This window comes from Ambystoma mexicanum, chromosome 2p (genome assembly GCF_040938575.1).
Source record: "Ambystoma mexicanum isolate Mex_15411 chromosome 2p, UKY_AmexF1_1, whole genome shotgun sequence".
Lineage (NCBI taxonomy): Eukaryota > Metazoa > Chordata > Amphibia > Caudata > Ambystomatidae > Ambystoma > Ambystoma mexicanum.
The window spans coordinates 987,716,514-987,734,605 of record NC_090923.1 but is presented as its reverse complement, the minus strand read 5'-3'; the positions used below and the strand labels follow the sequence as shown (position 1 = coordinate 987,734,605).

The window sequence follows — 18,092 nt, the reverse complement described above, 5'->3', positions numbered from 1 at the left end:
AAAGTTATAAGGCAACCAAAAACTGCTTCTCACCAATCCTGTAATGCAGAAATAGGCATTATGCCCCCGAACACTTCACAGGACTGTTTGCGAACACCCGGACCATTTGCTGACTTTTATAGTGAAAAACACCAATTCATTGGCTTCTTACAGCCATATCCCATCCCATCCTAATCACCCCTCACATCCCCAGAGATTATTTGATAAGTTTGACAAGTGCAATGTTGTGTACTTTTATATGTTTTTACTGCGATGTGCGCGGGCACCGGTCACTGTCCGCGAATCCAACATGGTGGGCGTTTCCAAAAATCTGACACACTTCACGCTTTTCACCATCCAATTAGTGGTCGCGTCCGATGTCCGTGGACATCACGTCACCTTCTAAGCCAATCATAGTCCGGTGCACGGACCGAACAAGGAAATGGGTCAGCTGAGCCAGATATCACACATTTATTTTACCTACTTTTTGGTTGCTTTAAAAAACGACTGGACGGTTTTACACCGAATTCACAATAGCACGCTTTCCGGACCAAGCCACTGCTCCTGCCGCAAATTTGCTGAAAATCCGTCCAGCGGTTTGGGCTGTAGGCGTGAGCAAAGTTTTTTTCCATTATGTCTATGGAAAAAAAACACATTTTGGGACCCCCGTACAACTTTGCCCCCCCCTTGACGAAACCTCACCGAACTTGGCATAATAATTCAGTGTGGGCCATATACTTTTTTGCAAAGTCTGGTGAGGATTCGACCAGGGGGAGCAAAGAGTGGTCAAAAAGTGGTTTTCCTATGGGTTTAGCAACTTAACCATAACTGCACAGTTGCTACCGTATGCCATGTAATATATATATATGGATATCCAGGGTCACTGCAGTAGGGGGGTACCGCCGCCTTCTTCCTCTGATGCCTCATTCTCCAGCTTGGGTGACTCTAAGAGACTTTAAGGGAAAATATCTGGACAAAGAGGCAACAACTGATGTACTGTTGCAAGTATCCCACTATATAGGATTCCTTGACTCTGAGCCCCCACCGACTCTGTCGGGGGGTAATAGACCCCCTCATCCACAGTTTAAGCACACGCTCAAGATTGGCCTTCCCATTCTTATTGAGATGTAGGCTGAAATTCTGCGGGAGTGGACTAAACCAGACAAAACTGCGGTCCCCTGATGTGTGGCAAAATGATAACCCTTAGAAGGGGAGGAGGCCGCCATTCCACATGTCATCCAGGTCGATGACATCATCCCTAGCCTGGTGGGGAGGTCTTCTATGTCTGCGGAGGATGCATCAAGAACCCTACTGATAGAAAGGTGGTCTCCGCCTTGGAGAAGGCTTATGGGGCTGCTCACCTGGTTTTGCGTTCTGCCACATACTCCTACACGACCGAAGCTGCCCTTGGGGGTTTGAAATCCGCCATCAAGGCGGCAGAGGTTGGTTCTGACGCGACTCCGATTCTGCAGGCAATCAAGGCTCACATGGAGTTTTTGTCGGACCTAGTTTATGATGGTGTGAAGGCTGCTGCCATGTCCATGGGTTTGTCACGCTCACCTGATTCCCACGGAGGCACAGGTCTGGCTTCGAGTGCAGATGCTTCTTCAATGGTGAAGCGCAGGACTCTGATGATGGACAGGTAGGGCCCCTCTACTCAGGCTTCTCTGGCTCGCAGGAATATTCCCCTTAGGGTCTGGAAGGATGAGTTCTCCATCCTGCTTCTGATGCAGGGGCGCGTTGAAACCCAGTTACTTCACTGGATTGAGGTTTGATGGGAGTTCAAATAACTATTCAGTTGACTATTTAGGTAAGGCGCTGTAAGAGTTCTGTAGCAAGTTCAAAAGTTCAAGCTTAATAATAATGTTCATTGTCTTATTGCAGCAAGCGCTAACGCTTATGTCTTTTTCCCCTTAGGGGCCGGGGTTCGGAATGCCGGAGATATGGCGCCGACCCGAAGTGATACGTGCAGTTCCAGTAAATGACAGGTAAGTTCTGGACGAGCGTTCGGGTAATGTCTTTGCTTTCGCTCATTCAATGTCTTTGTCTTTTTTCCCCATAGGGGCCGGGGTCCGGAATGCCAGGAAGCGGCAAGACCCAAAATGAAATGGGAATGACCCAACAGGTAAGTCTTAGAAGGAAACTGAGCTTTTCCTATTCAATTCCTTCTCTCACCTTGTGTTCTTGTCTTTTTCTCTCTAGGCTCTGGGAAGTGGCTGCAGATCCGGATGATCGCTGCTGAAGATGGAGGTGCCCAGGAAAGGTGAGTGAAATGCAGCGCTGCAGCGATCGAAGCGAAATGCTTTTAAAAATGATGCCTTCCCTTTCAGGATCGTCGGTGTGATGTCTCCGTGATGCAGCTTTAGCAGGTAAGGTCTTCTTTCTCTCCCCAATTCTCTCTTATCTCCCTTTACAGGTGACCCAGGATGCTGACAGGCGTGGCTGAAGTCCAGATGCAGGAGCTGACACGGTGAGCGTCCAGCTGCGAGGAGCAGAACAACGCGAAGCGTGAGTTGCTGATCGGGCGTGGTTTAAATAGCTTTGGAAGAAGTTCCAGATATGTATCCTTCCACCGATCAGGTATGTATCCTTCCCCTACCACACCCAGGTGGAAAGTAGTCCCACAGGTAAAGTAGTTCCATTCAGGCCTCAAGAGGGCCTGGATGTAGCAGCATGGTCTGCATCAGGTAAGTGCACATTAAAACACTTGAACACATCTCTAGCTTTATGAGCCTGGCGCCTACGGCGCCAGGACAGGGGTCCAACATGAGCCTGGCGCCTAAGGCGCCAGGACTGTGTCCAAAGGGCCCCAGCTTGGGCCCGCTGGCACTTCCCTGGGGGAATGATGCCTGCCTCTGGGGTTGCTGGGTCGGACCTGGCCCCTTGGAGGTAGGCATCATGACAGGGTTCCATAATCGCGGGTCGTAGGCACCTTCACACCAGGGATTGGAGGACGGACTGCTGGCAGAAATCTACTGCAATGAAGGTTCCCTTTAAAGGCTGCAGGTTGTTTGGGGTTAACCTTTAGGACAAGGTGTACAGGGTTTTTAAGGCTGCCTAACATGTGGGGCAGTTACGGAGGACGTTGGCTCCTGCTTCCAGGTGTCTGGTCCCTGCTAGGCAGCCCCTGCATTCTAGGGCTCGCCCTAGTGTGCAGGGTCGTCTTGTGATGGGAAGGAATTGGTGTTCCAGCCGGGCCTCACCAGCAGAGGTCCTGACGCCAGGCCTGTTGGGGGTCAACTGCAGGACGCTATGGACCCGTCTTTCTGGAGATACCTGGGTCAATCAGCTGGTACACTGGGGTGCAAGCTGGAATTTCTGTCACCCCTGCTTCCGTCAGGCACAATTCGAACATCACTCCCCTGGTGCCCTGTCAAGAGGTTAGCCATGCGTCGGGCCCTATGGGAGCTACTCTCCAAGAAGGTCATTCGCTGGGGTCCCACGGTGCAAGCAGGGTCTGCGAGTCTACTCCATTGTGTTTCTGGTGCCAAAATACTCGGGGTCATACCGTCTTATCATAGACCTGAAGACCCTGAACATTCACATCCAGACTCAACATTTTAAAATGGAATGTCTTAAACCTGTTATTCCGCTTGTTGGAGACTAGGATTTTCTGGCATCCTTGGATCTACAAGATGCTTACTTTCACATTCCCATCTGGTCCTCTCATGAGAAGTTTCTCAGGTTCGCTGTAGGCAGGGATTCCTTCCAGTTCCGAGCCTTGCCATTTGGCCTCAAATCTGCACTGCAAGTCTTCACCAAGGTTCTGGGATCGGTTGTAGCCGCTCTGCACCTGCGGGGGGTTCAGGTTTTTCCATATCTCGACGACTGGCTCCTGAAAGACCTTCTGCTTCCCCACATGAAGACCACCTGCACCCTCCTTAACTCATTGGGCTTCCTCATCAACTGGCCGAAGTCTCACTTGCAGCCCTCCCAAGACCTTCAGTTTATCGGGTCAGGTTCTGGACAGCGAAGGCTCGAGTGCTACTTCCTCTCACAAGAGCTCAAAAGTTGAGCGACTGCCTAGTTCTTCTTCTTTCTCAGAAGGTGGCTCCGGCCAAGTACTTTCTTCATGCTCAGGAGTACATGGTGGCCTGTGTGTTCCTTGTACCCTGGGCCAGGCTTTAATTCGTCCCCTGCCTATCCACATCCGCAGGTTCTGGAAGGAATCCTCTTTGGACTTGGATGCCCTGATTCTCGTGGTTCCTGCACTCTGGGACCAGCTCCGGTGGTGGCTCCATCTGCCCAACCTGCTAAAGGGGTTCCCTCTTTGCCTGCCCTATCCGATCATCGTTACCACAGATGCCAGCCTCTTGGGTTGGGGGGCAGTTTCTTTGGTACGGACTCACCAGGAACTGTGGTCCAACAGGGAGACGTCCAGTTCTTCCAACTGGAGGGAGCTAGCTGTGGCCTTTGAGGTTCTGAGAGCCTTTGCCCCAGTGTTACAGGGGAAGGCTGTCCTCTTAAAATCGGACAATACTGCCATGATAGCCTGTGTCAACCGTCAGGGGAGCTGCCGCTCAAGGTCCTTGGGGTCTCTGGTTCTCCGTCAGTATACCTGGGTGGAGACTCGCATTTTGTCTTTGTCAGCATTTCATATCAGGGATCGGGACAATGAGGTGGCAGACCGCCTCAGCAGGGTATTTCCTTCAGAGGATTGAGTGCTGCGGGATGTGGCCTTTCGGAGTGTGTGCAAGGTGCTGGGGTCTTTGATTGTGGATCTATTTCCCTCTCTCTTGACCGCCAAGGTTCCTTGTTTCTTCTCCAGATTCCCCTCCCCGGAGGTATGGAGGGTGGATGCCCTGACGTCTCCATGGCCAGCAGGGCTACTGTATGCGTTCCCCCATTCCACTCATCCAAAAGGTGCTGCTCTGGAAACGGGTCTCTCAATCGGAGGTCATCTTGGATGCTCCTCTTTGGCCCCACAGGTGTTGGTTCCCCCTCCTGCTGGACCTAGCAGTTTCCCCCATCCTTCCTCTCTCAGGGGGTCTGGATTTGGTGCTCTGCCCATCAGGGGTGGTGAGGCCAAAGAACCTGGTCTGGAGGGGCTTGGAAACTGAGAGGGCTCACCCTAGTGTCTGAGGGTCTCTCTGCAGAGGTGGTGTCCTCCATTCAACGGACTGGCGTCCTTCCACCTGAAGGCCTACGAGTGTCACTGGGGGCACTTCATGTCCTGGTGCCTGGCTCAGGGCTGTTCCTCTACCTTGCGTTCTGGGGCTCCCATTCTGCAATTTCTCCAGGAAGGGTTCAACATGGGTCTCTATCTCCACCCTGCGTGCTCAGTGGGCTGCCATCTGTTCTTTTGGGGGACCTGATGTGGGTGGTCACTCCTTGGTGTGGAGGCTTCTCAAAAGTTTTCTCGTTGGCCAGACCTATCCCTTCTTCTGGATTGCCCCTCTGGGATTTCCCCTTGGTTCTGCGGGCTACAGTACTCACCCTTTCAGCCATTGGAGGAGGTCCAACGTAAGATTCTGACTCTTAAGACTGTCTTCCTGATGGCCATCACTTCGCCGCATAGGCTGGGTAAGATTGGCGAGGCGCCCTATCGGGTTATGATATGATATGACATTTATAACGCACCTATACACAAGTGTCTCCCCTGATGCCTTGTTCCTTAAGTGTCCCACCTCCTTCCTTCCTAAGGTGGCTCCCAAGTTTCATGTCTCGAAGGAGATTGTCCTTCCTTCCTTTTTTTTCTCCTCTCCCTCCTCCCTGGAGGGGGGCCGCTGGTCTACTCTGCATGTCAAGAGGGCTGTCCTGATTTATTTGGAACGTAGTAAAGTCTTTCTTTCTTACCCCGCCTATTTGTCACATTTGGTGGCGCTGCCACTGGGGTGAAAGCTTCTGTGCCCACTATCAGTAAGTGGCTGTGGGACTCTATCTGCATGGCTTATTCTTCCGTGGGTTCTCCCCTCCCGTCTGGGGTGCGGGGTAGGCCCACACAGGGGATGACTTACTCTTGGGCAGAGGCACGTGGGGTTCCTATCCAGGACATTTGTCGAGTCGCCACCTGGTCTGACCCCAACACATTTATTCATCACTACCATTTAAACTTCCACAGTAAGGAAGCTAGGGCTTTCGGGCTGGGGTTTTGAGTGTGGCACTTCTGTGAATTGTTTTTTGTTGCTAATGTCTTGAAATGTGTGCTTCAATAAATTGGTGTTGGTCGTGTTGCATATCCCAGTCTGGTCTGTGGTGTTTGTGATCTCAGCCCATTCTCTTTGGAGTTGGCATGCCTCATACTTTAGTGCTGAGACAAGGAAGAGTGGACGTGGAGGTAATGCCTGGGTTACTTTCCTGTAATCTTCATTACTCCTAGTCCTACTCTTCTTTTCTGCCTTCCCCGTTGTCGAAAGGGCCTTTCGGGCACCGTTATTTACTGTTGTGGCTCGCTCAGGGGAGGTGGGCTATTATGCCCGGAGGCAGATGGAAGAGGGTGCGTGACTAAAGGAAAATAAAAATTGAAGAGGGGTTCCTGTAGGAGGTGGGTCACCTCATACTTTAGTGCTGGGACGAGGAAGAGTAGGACTGGGTAAGTATTCCAGGCATTTAGGTGCCATGATCTGTCATAGCCCAAAGACATGCTGTTCTGCAATGAGTACGAACTTCTCTGGACTCGCTTCTGCATGTAAGACTACCCAAATTAGATTCAAATGTTATCCTAGGCATCAATTGAAAGGATATTGCAGCACAATGAGTCTGAGGTTGTTAAAGGGCAAGAACACCATCTATGATGGATACGTCTTATAATAGAGGGGGGCGTGGCTACAGCCATGCAATAGGACATGTTTCTTTGTTGCTCCTACTGATCCGGAACCATCCTGGCACAAACTTAGATTTTGAATCATGCATTTAGACTAATATTGGAACTGCTGCTATATGAATATCCAAGGAACATTGTGCTTGCACTCTCATAGCGAATGGAAGCAGTGAGTTACGAGTGAAAGAAGAAAGAAGGCGTCCCGAGGGGGAGGCCACAAAATGGCAACCACCCTGAGACAAAGGATAAAGCCAACGGGTCAAGGAATGAACTGAAGGTGGCCGAAATGTGGAAGTGAGCGTGTGAAATTGCAGCTTGTCAGGAAAAGTGTGTCAGAACAAGCCGTTGCAGGCGGGCGCATTTCCAACGGGTTGATGAATACTAGAACCGCAGCAGGCTAACAGACGGAGCGATGGACTGCACCTCAGGGAAAGGGCGCACAGTCGACCCGGGGTGGTACGCCCCAGTACAGTGGCCACCGCTACCGAGAGACAGGCGCTATACAGCGATGGCACCTCATCAATGAGCCCGTGATCGCATCGGGCCACCCGGAGTGTGAAGCAGGAAGTACATGACGGTACAAATGGCTGCCGGTGCACCAACGTGGGTGGTAGATGTGGCAGCGGAGCACGGCAGAAAGTTGAGCGATGGTCCGTGGGGAGAGATGGGCTTGCAGGGTCTGCACAATAATACGCGCAGGACCGCTGCATGCAGGACGCGTAGGATACAAAATATATTTGTACGTGCAACAGTTGCCGGCAAGAGAGGACGCAACTTGAGCCTCCGGAAAAGTAACTGATGAGGCATGGGAGCGAGTGAAGCACGAAGCACACTGTAACTCAGTAAGAATAACACACAGGGTGAGTTCGCCTAACAAAGGAATCAGCCATGTGGATGGTACCAGGAAGCAGAAATACCCTGTCGGATGGCTCAGTTATAGTTCCGACCCATATGCATGGGATCAGGAAAGACACCACAACAAAGGGAGTTACAAATAAGTCCTGGAGAAGGTGAGACAGCGCGGACCAACGGGATTCGACCATGGTGCGCAAGGCAGAACAGCATATAAGCAGAAGACAGGGGCCTGTGCATGGCGGTAGCACGGAGATAGTGCACACCCTGTGCTGGAAGCTTGACCAGGCTCGGGCACTACACTGTCAGAGTTCGGGAAATATGGACTTGTGTGAATATAAAGCAGAAGACGAAGCCCCTAACGCTATGGTGCTGGGGCAACGGCATAATACGTAGGTTTGCAGCACTAGACAAGAAGCTGAGCAGGATTGAGGCACTATGGTGAAAAAAATTGTCAGTAAAGGGGGAGCAATACCCTAATAGCGCACAAAAGAAAGACCATCCTGGGGAAGCAGTGGGCAACTGACACTGGCCGGAGCAGAACGGCAGCCGTTCAATACTTGGCTGTTACAGGAGAGAGACGCAAGGCAGCCAGGCCCAGGGCCTACTAAGGCCGGTCACAAACATATAGGGGCAACACCTGCCAGCAAATAATGGAAACAACATAATAACAAGGCAGAACTAAGAGGTGCACGGATCTCGGGCGAAGACTAGTATAACAGGCAGGACGGAAGAGTCCACAACGCCGCCTTTAACCTAGTAACAGTGGAGCGCCCAGCCACATACGAGGAAGGGGGGCTGGACAAGTACGCTGACAGGGACAAGGGCCAGTGCTGCACAGCTGCTGAACAGAAAGTGTAGTACACCGCTCGCACTGAAAGAGAGCAGGGAGACTATCAGACGCTACCATGGCTTCGAAGCACAACAAGACCAAAGTGAAACAGTCCTCAATGGATGCGTTTGCTAAGACAGCACAAGCGACAGACAACACGAAACGAACAGGACAGGGAGCACGAGAAGAGGGAAACCCTGACAGGAGGGACCAGCAGATCCTGCAAGCCGTAGCAGAGATGAAGACATCATTGGAACTTAAAATTGACGCTATCAGCATTGACGTGAATCTCTTGCGACAGAACGTCAGGGCACTGACGGAACACACAGGGGTGCTGGAGAAAGAGGTGAAGACCAAAGCAAGTAATTGCAATGAAAACTCCAAGGAGGTCTCCATACTGCAACAACAGGTACGAAATCTGGAGAACAGAGCAGAAGAGGCGGAAGGATAGGCATGCAGAAATAATGTACGCATTGTGGGGCTGCCAGAAGGTGAAGAAGGCTTGAACCCGACACCTTTTATTGAAAACATGTTGCTGCAAGAGATATAGGAGCGGAGTCGCTCACTCAGGGGTTCACACTTGAGAGAGCGCAAAGAGCCCTAACAAGGAAACCGGCCCACGGAGACCCACCACGACCGATTATTGCCAATATACTTAACTATAAAGACCGGGAAAAAATCCTTGAACACTTTCTGAAAGGAGGAATGATAAGCAGAGCATCAGTGTCCATCACAGCGTACCCGGATTACACATTCTTGGTGCAGAAACAGAGAATGAAATATGTGTCGGTCAAGAGACGGCTATGTGCAGCTAATCTTAAATACATGTTGCTATACCCGGCAAAGATGAAGGTCCTGCATTGTATTGAGTATGTTCAACCAGGCCAAATCCAACACCAAGATTAGACAGGCTTCCTATTCTCGGAAAGCCAGAGACCTAGACAAAATTGCTGGCATTGACATTTCTGGGTCCCTTGCTTCTAATGACCCTACAATTCCATGTGAGGAATTTTTCACTATGGGATCCTCAGTTTTGAGGGCTATCTGTAACAAAACAGCTCTGTCAAAACCAAAAGCCAAGAAGGTCTCTCAACCTTGGTTCTCAGCTAATTTACAAGAACTACGCAGGCTGGTTGGTAGGACCAGCCAGACCTGGTTTAAAAAGCCTACTTTAGAAAATAAAATCAAAGCTAAAAAAGCCCTGTTGGAATACAAGCTGGCTATATTTTCGGCTAAGAAAGATTTTCTGGGGAAGAAATTGCAGTCCGCTAGCAACCAACTGAGAGAATTGTTCAATATCATACGTAGGTTTTGTAACCCTGCCTGTAAAAATGCAGTGCCTGATTTCACCGGAGCACATGCTAATCTGTTCAACTCTTTCTTTATAGATAAGATCGAACGAATAAGGGCAGACATTGAACAGACAGTCTCCACAGACCCACCGATATGTATAATAAATCCTGCAGTATCTAAGCCTGACAGTCCCCAAAATCAGACTCTACTATCTGTCTTTGACTTTCACCCAGTTGCCGAAGAAGATATTTATCAACTCATTAGGACTCTCAAACCCACAATTGATTCTCTCTCTCCCCTACCAGCCTATGTAGCCAACAAATTGGCAGATTAGCTAACCCCATTTATTACCACTTTTGTTAATAATTCTTTATTGACTGGGATTGTTCCGGAGAGCTTAAAGCTTTCCATTGTCTCACCCTTATTGAAAAAGCCATCACTGGACGTAGAGGATCTGCAAAACTACCGTCCCATTGCAGGACTGCCATGGCCAGCAATAATTCTTGAGAAGGTGGTCACTAATCCGCTCCAGGAGTTTGTTGAACACAAACTATTATTAGACAAATTCCAATCAGGATTCCAACCAAAATATGGAACTGAGACCGCCTTCCTAGCAGTACAGGATGGACTGTTGAAGGCCGCGGACCAAGGGGAGCTTACACTCCTGGTAATGCTGGACTTGTCCGCAGCCTTTGATACAGTAAATCATGAAATCCTCTTGGAACGACTTCAGGAGGTAGGAAGAGTCTCTGATTCAGCATTGAATGGGTTCAGGTCCTTTCTGACAAATTGTCAGCAGCCAGTGAGACTGGGAGAGTTCCTGTCAGACATCATCTGTTTGAGCTGTGGAGTCCCGCAGGGATCCTCCCTGTCTCCATTGTTGTTTAATCTATATATCCGACCTCTTCTCGAAATCTTAAGACGCTACGGGTTGGATTTCCATTCATATGCTGACGATACCCAGATATTTGTATGAATCATCAATTTTCAGGTAGCATTTAGCAAACTGGGGCAATGTTTGGCAGAAGTGAGCAGCTGGATGTCGAAGAACTATTTACAGCTCAATGCTGCCAAGACCGAACTTATATTATTCTGACCTAAGCATCTGCTGACGGCTGCCAAGAAATTGCCTGTCCCAACATTGCTGGGCAAAAGTAAAAAAATGTGTATCTAAAATTAAAAATCTGGGATGTATGTGGCAAGAAGATCTTGGCAGCGAGGTACAGCTGGCAGTGAAGACCAAAGCAGTCCATTTTGTCCTGCGAATGCTACATTAAGCACTTCCCTACATTCCTAAAGAGGATCATGCCTCTGTGGTAGGGGCGTTAACCAGTGCCCATCTTGACTACTGCAATAGTCAATTGTTGGGCATCCCTTCCAAACAGCTCCAGCAGCTTCTTAGAGCACAGAATGTGGCTGTCAGACTGATATTCAAATTAAACAAATCTACTCATGTGTCCCCATATCGTCGGGAGCTACACTGGCTTTCAATTGCTGACCACTTTAAATTCAAGACAGCCTGCATAATTTTCAAGTGTATAAATGGCATTGCTCCTCTGTATCTAAGAGAGCTAATTCAGCCATATCACCCAATGAGACAATTACGCTCCAGCGACAGTCATCTCCTGATCATTCCTCACTCAGCTCATACATCCCCAGGTGACAGAAGATTCTCTGTTTTTGGTCTCAGGTTGTGGAATTCTCTACCTCTACAACTCAGGACCATGAGCACTCTCCTGCAATTTCGCCGAGCACTGAAAACCTTTCTCTTCAGGTAGATGGCCCCTATTTTTTGGGGGCCTCGCTTTGATCTATATCATCTACCTCTGCTGATGTCATCTGCGCCAATATACGATCAAGTTCGTCACGTGCGCGTTACAAATACAAAAAAAATCGAATCAAATCAAATCTGCACAAAGATTAAGGTGTCTTTTTTGAGACCCCAGAGGATGTGGACAATTGGATGGACACGTTAAACTTCCCGTCGGATAAGGATGACCAGGCGAGAGGCGGAAGCGATAAGTGATTAAGCATTGCTTGCATGATGTACATTAGAACCGTGACATTTTTGTAGAGTAATTTTCTGTCGATGTCATCCGAGCTGGTAAATGACACAATTAGTCACTGTGAGCTAAATGCAGGAAGCACTGGCGCCGCCAGGTCCTAGACGGTGCTAAGATTCTTACTATCACCCTCAGTAGATTAGTTTAGGTAGGATACTGGTAGTCCAGTATCCTCCCGCTGCACTCCGACCACCGACAGTTGAGCCGGAATAGGAGCGAGATGCAGGGATGCCTGAGCTTCGGATCCGAAGCTGGGCAATTGTTGGGAGTAGTTGGGAATTGGGAGAGTTAAGGGAAAGTCGGCCTCCAGACACGCACAGCTGGAGGAGGGTGGAGGAGATGGAAGGAGTGGGAGGGCGCATTGGCTCATAGAAAATGGATGACTTAAGGATAATAACCTGTAATATTAGAGGTCTGAATAGTTATATGAGCGAAACAGGTTAATGACGTATTTGAGACGCCAAAAGATTGATATAGCCCTTCTGCAGGAAACACATCTAACCAAGGCGAGACAAGACACCTTGGCACGGAAATGGAGGGGGGTGACTTTAGGTTCCACATACTCGGCATATGCCAGGGGGTTGCTGATTTGGGTGGCACTAACGGTTCCGTTCAGGGTCCTTTAGACCTACTTGGATACGGATGGCAGGATGACCATGCTGTGAGGGAAGGTGGAAAATAGAGAAATATGCGTGATTAATACATATGCCCCAAATCACGACACGGCTGCATATTTCTAATCCTTGTATACGAAGATAGGCCCATACAGAGATGGGGCGCTACTATGGAGAGGACATTTGAATTGCACGCTAGACCCAGCAATAGACAGGTCGGATGGTAAATTTACTCACCCGTCCCCTGCAGCGAAAGCTCTCAATACGTCGTTGCTGCGTGCATTCTTGTTAGAAGATGTGTGGAGGTCAAGGCGCAATCTAGATCGGGTATATTCCCACTATACTGCTCCCACAAATCTCTACACAAGGTATGATTATGTGTTTGCGGGTGGGGAACTACAAAGGGAATTCATAAGTGCAGAATACAAAATAAGGGTTCTCTCAGATCATGCACCTTTGGTGGTCACATGGCAGGGCACCTCACCCCCAGACCCAAGATTCCTACATGAAGACTTAGAGTGGAGGCACTCAGAGACACAGGGTTCCGGGAACAGCTAAGGGGGGAGGTGAAGGAATACTTTCAGCATAACGAGGGTAGTGTGAGTTCATCTGGTATACTATGGGAGGCCTTTAAAGTAGTAGTAAGAGGAGCAGCCATATCAAAGTCAAAGGGTATGCAGGAAGTGATTCTAAGAGATTTGCAGCAGGTAGAAATCAAGCTAGAGGCCATAGCACAGGCAGGGGACAGGTCCCCGAAAGAAGCACACGAGATGGCCTGTCTGCAACAAGACTGTAGGAAGCACTGGGATAGGTTTAGTAATTTAAGCTACAGGAGGTACATTGAGAGGCAGCATGCAGAGGGAGACACGCCAGGGCGATTACTGGCCTGGCTCTTCAGAAGCGAGAACAAGCGGGAGACAGTTAGAGCAGTGGTGGGAGCAGATGGAGAATTGTGTGAAACACAAGGAGTGAATAAATGTGTTTATGAGTATTATAAGCGATTGTATGAAGAAACCTCACAGTGTGATATAGCAGAGATACAAGAAGCATTGTCTGAGCTTAGCCTGCCAAAGCTAAGCATGGAAGACCGGGATAGGTTGGAGGGCCCCATTACAATAGAGGAACTAGAACATGTGATCAAAGGATTACCGACAGGCAAAGCCCCGGGGTCTGATGGGCTCCCCAGCAAATTCTATAAGGTTATCAAGACAGAAATCCTGGTGCCTCTGTTAGAAATGCTTAACAAATCTTTGGAAATGGACAGGCGGCCCGGATCCTTACGGGAGTCGTTGACTGTCCCCCTTTTGAAACCAAATAAGCCACATGCAGAATGTGGCTCGTATAGACCCATGTCATTACTGAACTAGGATGGGAAGATACTCACGGCAGTAATGGCTCTAAGGCTCAGACCAATCATAGCCAAGCTTATATACTCGGACCAGACTGGATACGTCCTGCATAGAAATATCACCATTCATTTGCGTAGATTACACCACGCGATAGATTGTACCCAGGGTGACACACAACAATGTGTGATAGCTTCATTAGATGCAGTTAAGGCGTTCTATTAGGTTAGATGGCCATGGCTAGTATTTATTTATTGCATTTATTATGCGCCCAAACCCTTGGGTGTCACGGCGTAGTTACAGACATCTTTGAAGACTTGGATACAGTTAATATCAATACTTTAACAAGTGGCTACAGTTGATAGTAGCAGTGTTAGAAAGATTTGGTATGGGTCCGACATATATCAGGTGGGTGCTGCTGTTGTATAATGAACCAGTGGCCAGGGTCAAAACAGGCGCAGTCATATTGGAACAATGGCAGCTCAGCAAGGGCAGCAGACAGGGGTGCCCGTGGTCTCTGATGCTTTTCATCTTGGCGGTAGAGCCACTGGCGGTTTATCTTTGAGATGAGTATGGCAAGGCGGGTATAGATACACCGGGGGCATTTTATCTCATTGTATGCAGATTACGTGCTTCTCTATTTGCAACACCCCGAGACGAATTTGCAATATGTTTTGGACGTGATGGAGCACTACACCGCTTTATCAGGTATAACTATCAACCCATAGAAATAAGCCTGTTTCCACCAGGAGGATATATCGGTAAGACAGTGTGCACTCTACTGGTGCTGCCAATTAAGTGGGTACTGACCACATTCCCTTATTTGGAGGTTGACATTTACCATGATCCTCAGACAGGATACACACGAAACACAGTGAGAGCAATGAATGGAATTGAGAACTCCATGTCCTTTTGGGCGAAATTGCCGTTGACCATGATGAGTCGGGCGGCACTGCTGAAGATGGTGGTGCTCCCGAGACTCCTTAATTTTTTCATAAATGTCCCGTTTGAGATACCAAGGTTGTTCTTCAACAAACTACATAGCATAAGCAGGGACTTCCTATGGCATAACTCCAGGTGCAGAGTGGCACTGTGGAAGCTTCAAAACTTATATGAGTTAGGGGGGATACAACTACCCAACTTTGAAGTATATTATGTGGCTAGCCAGCTGCAATTTGTAGGTAAATGGCTATCAGATGAACAAACGCATGAGTCGAAACTGCTACAAACAGCAAAACCTCTGCTCTTCTTGAAGGAAGTTATATGGGTAACTGACTCTTGCATGACCCAGGCGCCCAGGTTGATGAAACTGGGGTGTAAAATGTGGTGCAGAGCCTGCCAACTGATGGGGAACATCACACCATATTCTCTGCAGATCCCGCTGGTGGCACTGGAGGGGATGAGTGACCAACTGCGATTGAATGTGAGGAAACATTGGGAACCTATAGGGGTAGCGACGATGGGAGACCTGATCGAGGAGGGTTCGCCTAGAGGGTTTGATGTATTGATGTGAGAGATTGGGGTGCACCCAGGGCAAATACTTACATAGTCCAGTTTACAGAGGAAAGTAAGAAACAGGTGGCCGGTGACTGGGGCACAATTGCAGCTAGATGAGACGCTTGATACATTTTATGACGTATCAGAAGGTGGGCATGAAGTCTCACGGATATATGAGCCGTTAATGTCCAAAGTGGAGAAGGAGTTGGGACAGACGAGACAACAATGGGAGGCAGACTTGCAAGAGCCAATGTCAGACGCGGCTTGGAATAGATCTACGATATACCACAAAAAAGGTTTCTAGGAACGCAAGGCTCCAACAGATCCAATTATATATAACCCATAGAGCATATTTGACCCCGAATAGAATAGCAAAGTTTAGCCGATTAACGGTACAAGCGTGTCCGAAGTGCGGGGAGATTGAGGCAGACCTAGTAAATATGTTCTGGGCTTGCACAGAGATTGGTAGATTCTGGGAAGAGGTGGCCCAAACGCTAACAAAGGCAAATATCAACTTGGAAATTGGATCCCCCTTAGCTTGTTTACTGGGGGGCTTTACAAGGCCCAAGAGAGCCAAATACATGAATAAATTAAAAGATCTGGCATACAAATTAGCGAAAAAGAGAATAGCGATGGGATGGAAAGTGCAGTCAAGGCCTCTGGTGCTGGTATGGTGGAGGGGCCTGTTGAAATGGGCAAATGCGGAAATGGTGGTGTGGCAAGAAGCTGCCTGCAGGAATTTGTATCAAGAAGGGGCGGGTTGGAAGCTTAGAGGCAATTGATTGCAGAACTAGTGGCGACTACATTAGATAACGGGGTAGTGGAAGATAGTCACACATGGGGGGATGGAGAAATTGGAGTGATTGGTGGAGAATAAATAAAGATTGTGGGAAGGTGCGGTGTAAAGTAGGCCGGGATTAGAGAGGGGGGAGTTGGTGTGTAGGGAATTTAACAGATAAGTAATATAATGTGATGTTGAATAACACATAATGCAATGTCTGTAAGTTATTGTGTTAGAAATAAATAAAAATTGTTTAAAAAAAAAAGGTCTTATAATAGATTAATTATGTCCACAGTTTTGGTACAGCTCAAAACAGATTGACAGCTCTAACAAATTCAGAGGGCTCCAAGGTTATACTACTCAAACCAAAGAAAATCATAAGCAGATGCAGCAGTAATTTAGAAAGAGAAATTTAGAAAGAGATTAACAGCAACCATCAGTGAAAAAGTTTATCTGCTCTATTCATATATAGCTATTATTTCATGTGAAGTAGAATCTTTCATATTAGCCTTTTCAGAGCACACCACTCTCTTATTCAAAAGCAACAAAACTGTAAGTCCTCCTAACCTCATACATAGAATTGGCCCTGCACAATGAGGTAATCACAAGATGGCCGTGCACCCACAAAAAAAAACAAAGGAAGGGGTTTGAAAGATATCACCCAGAGGCACTGCAATGCCTGTGGTTTTCAAGTGCCTACAGAAAGTTGCTGGTAGCAGGGCCCAAAGTTCAAGTATGTTGAGGTCCCCAGGAGGATCCTTTCATGAGCGGTGTAAAAGCCTTTGGCTACAATGCAAGGAAAGCACCGAACAAAACAACTGCAGGACAGGCCAGCCTACCATCATGCTGGTACCTTGGAAGCTCACCCCAGATGGGGGATTGTAGGCCGCCCTAGAGGATGCCACTCTTTGGGTAAGCCCACCACCATAGACCAGTCGCTTCAGTCAAGTCCTGTATCAGCCTCAGGGAGAAGACCACTGGGACTGGAGCTCCGAAATGAGGGCTCCCTGCACCAGAAGGGTCGCAAGTGGGGATTTCAGAGTTGGCAACAACGCTTTTGTGGAAAACCTTAGAAATAATTATCTGGAACCTTCACTGATATCCTGGACAATAGTGTAAATTATACATCAAGCCTTATTTTATGTATGATGAGCTCTGGAGCTAGGAGCTCTATCTACTGCCATTACAATCTGGCTCCACAGTGCCCCCCCTCACTCCCACTTCAGTTGTCCTCGGTTGCTTTCAATCCTTTAAACTGTGATACTAGAGTAAGTGCAGACTGAATGTTTTTTAAACAAATGAGAAGAGTAATTTGTGTATGAGTTGTTATCTTATAATTGACTAATTGCCATAATGTTGGTATAGTTTTATATATGTGCAAGTGTTGATTATATTGCAATTATTGTATTAATTATTGTTGGATGCAATCACAGTTTCATAAACTAAATTATGACTATGATCACATCTACTTCTGTAATGTTTTTTTCCAGGTCAAGTTAGCGTCTCAGCTTTCATCTTTGTCTTTATCTCAGACGTATGTTTGGTGAGTTTCCTCTTTTGCTCTGGTTTCCTCGCCCTCCACACTGCCCTGCTCTTACGGGGGGCAACCTGCAAGGAGTGGTTCAGTGTGCACAACCAGTATGATCTAGGATGGCAAGGCAACGTGAAGGACTTTCTGGGTACAAGGTGGTTTTTGATTTGGCTTTTCCCTTGGGTCTCCTCACCCCTGCCAGGAGATGGGATTCATTTTAAGACAAGGAGTCTTCCGGTCCAACAACCACTAAAAAACAATCACTGAAGGTGAGCTGGGTCTGAAAAAGATGTTGCAGATTCCATTAAGCCAAGTATAACCTTGGACCAATGTTTGACAAACAATTAGTCTCAGATTTTCAACTTCATATTCTACCATGCTGAAACAAATCAATTACGGATTGACTTTTTAATATGTTCTGGAGAGAATGTTTTGCATATATGACCACTAATTATTTAGCTTCATACATGCATACAATTTCACACACTGTAGTTATACTATAGAAGCATTTCCTTTTCCAATTTTTTGAAAATGTATGTATGTT

The 18,092-nt window shown here is 48.0% G+C and overlaps 1 protein-coding gene across 1 annotated transcript in view; it reads left to right on the top strand.

The window, feature by feature from the left end:
- The window catches only part of LOC138567824 (probable palmitoyltransferase ZDHHC24), a 365,146-nt gene extending 347,331 nt beyond the window's left edge, over positions 1-17,815 (top strand). The window contains exon 3 of the mRNA XM_069646321.1: positions 17,508-17,815. Coding sequence (XP_069502422.1) covers positions 17,508-17,815 — 308 coding nt within the window. The remainder of the gene's footprint in view (positions 1-17,507) is intronic.
- Positions 17,816-18,092: the final 277 nt, after the last annotated feature.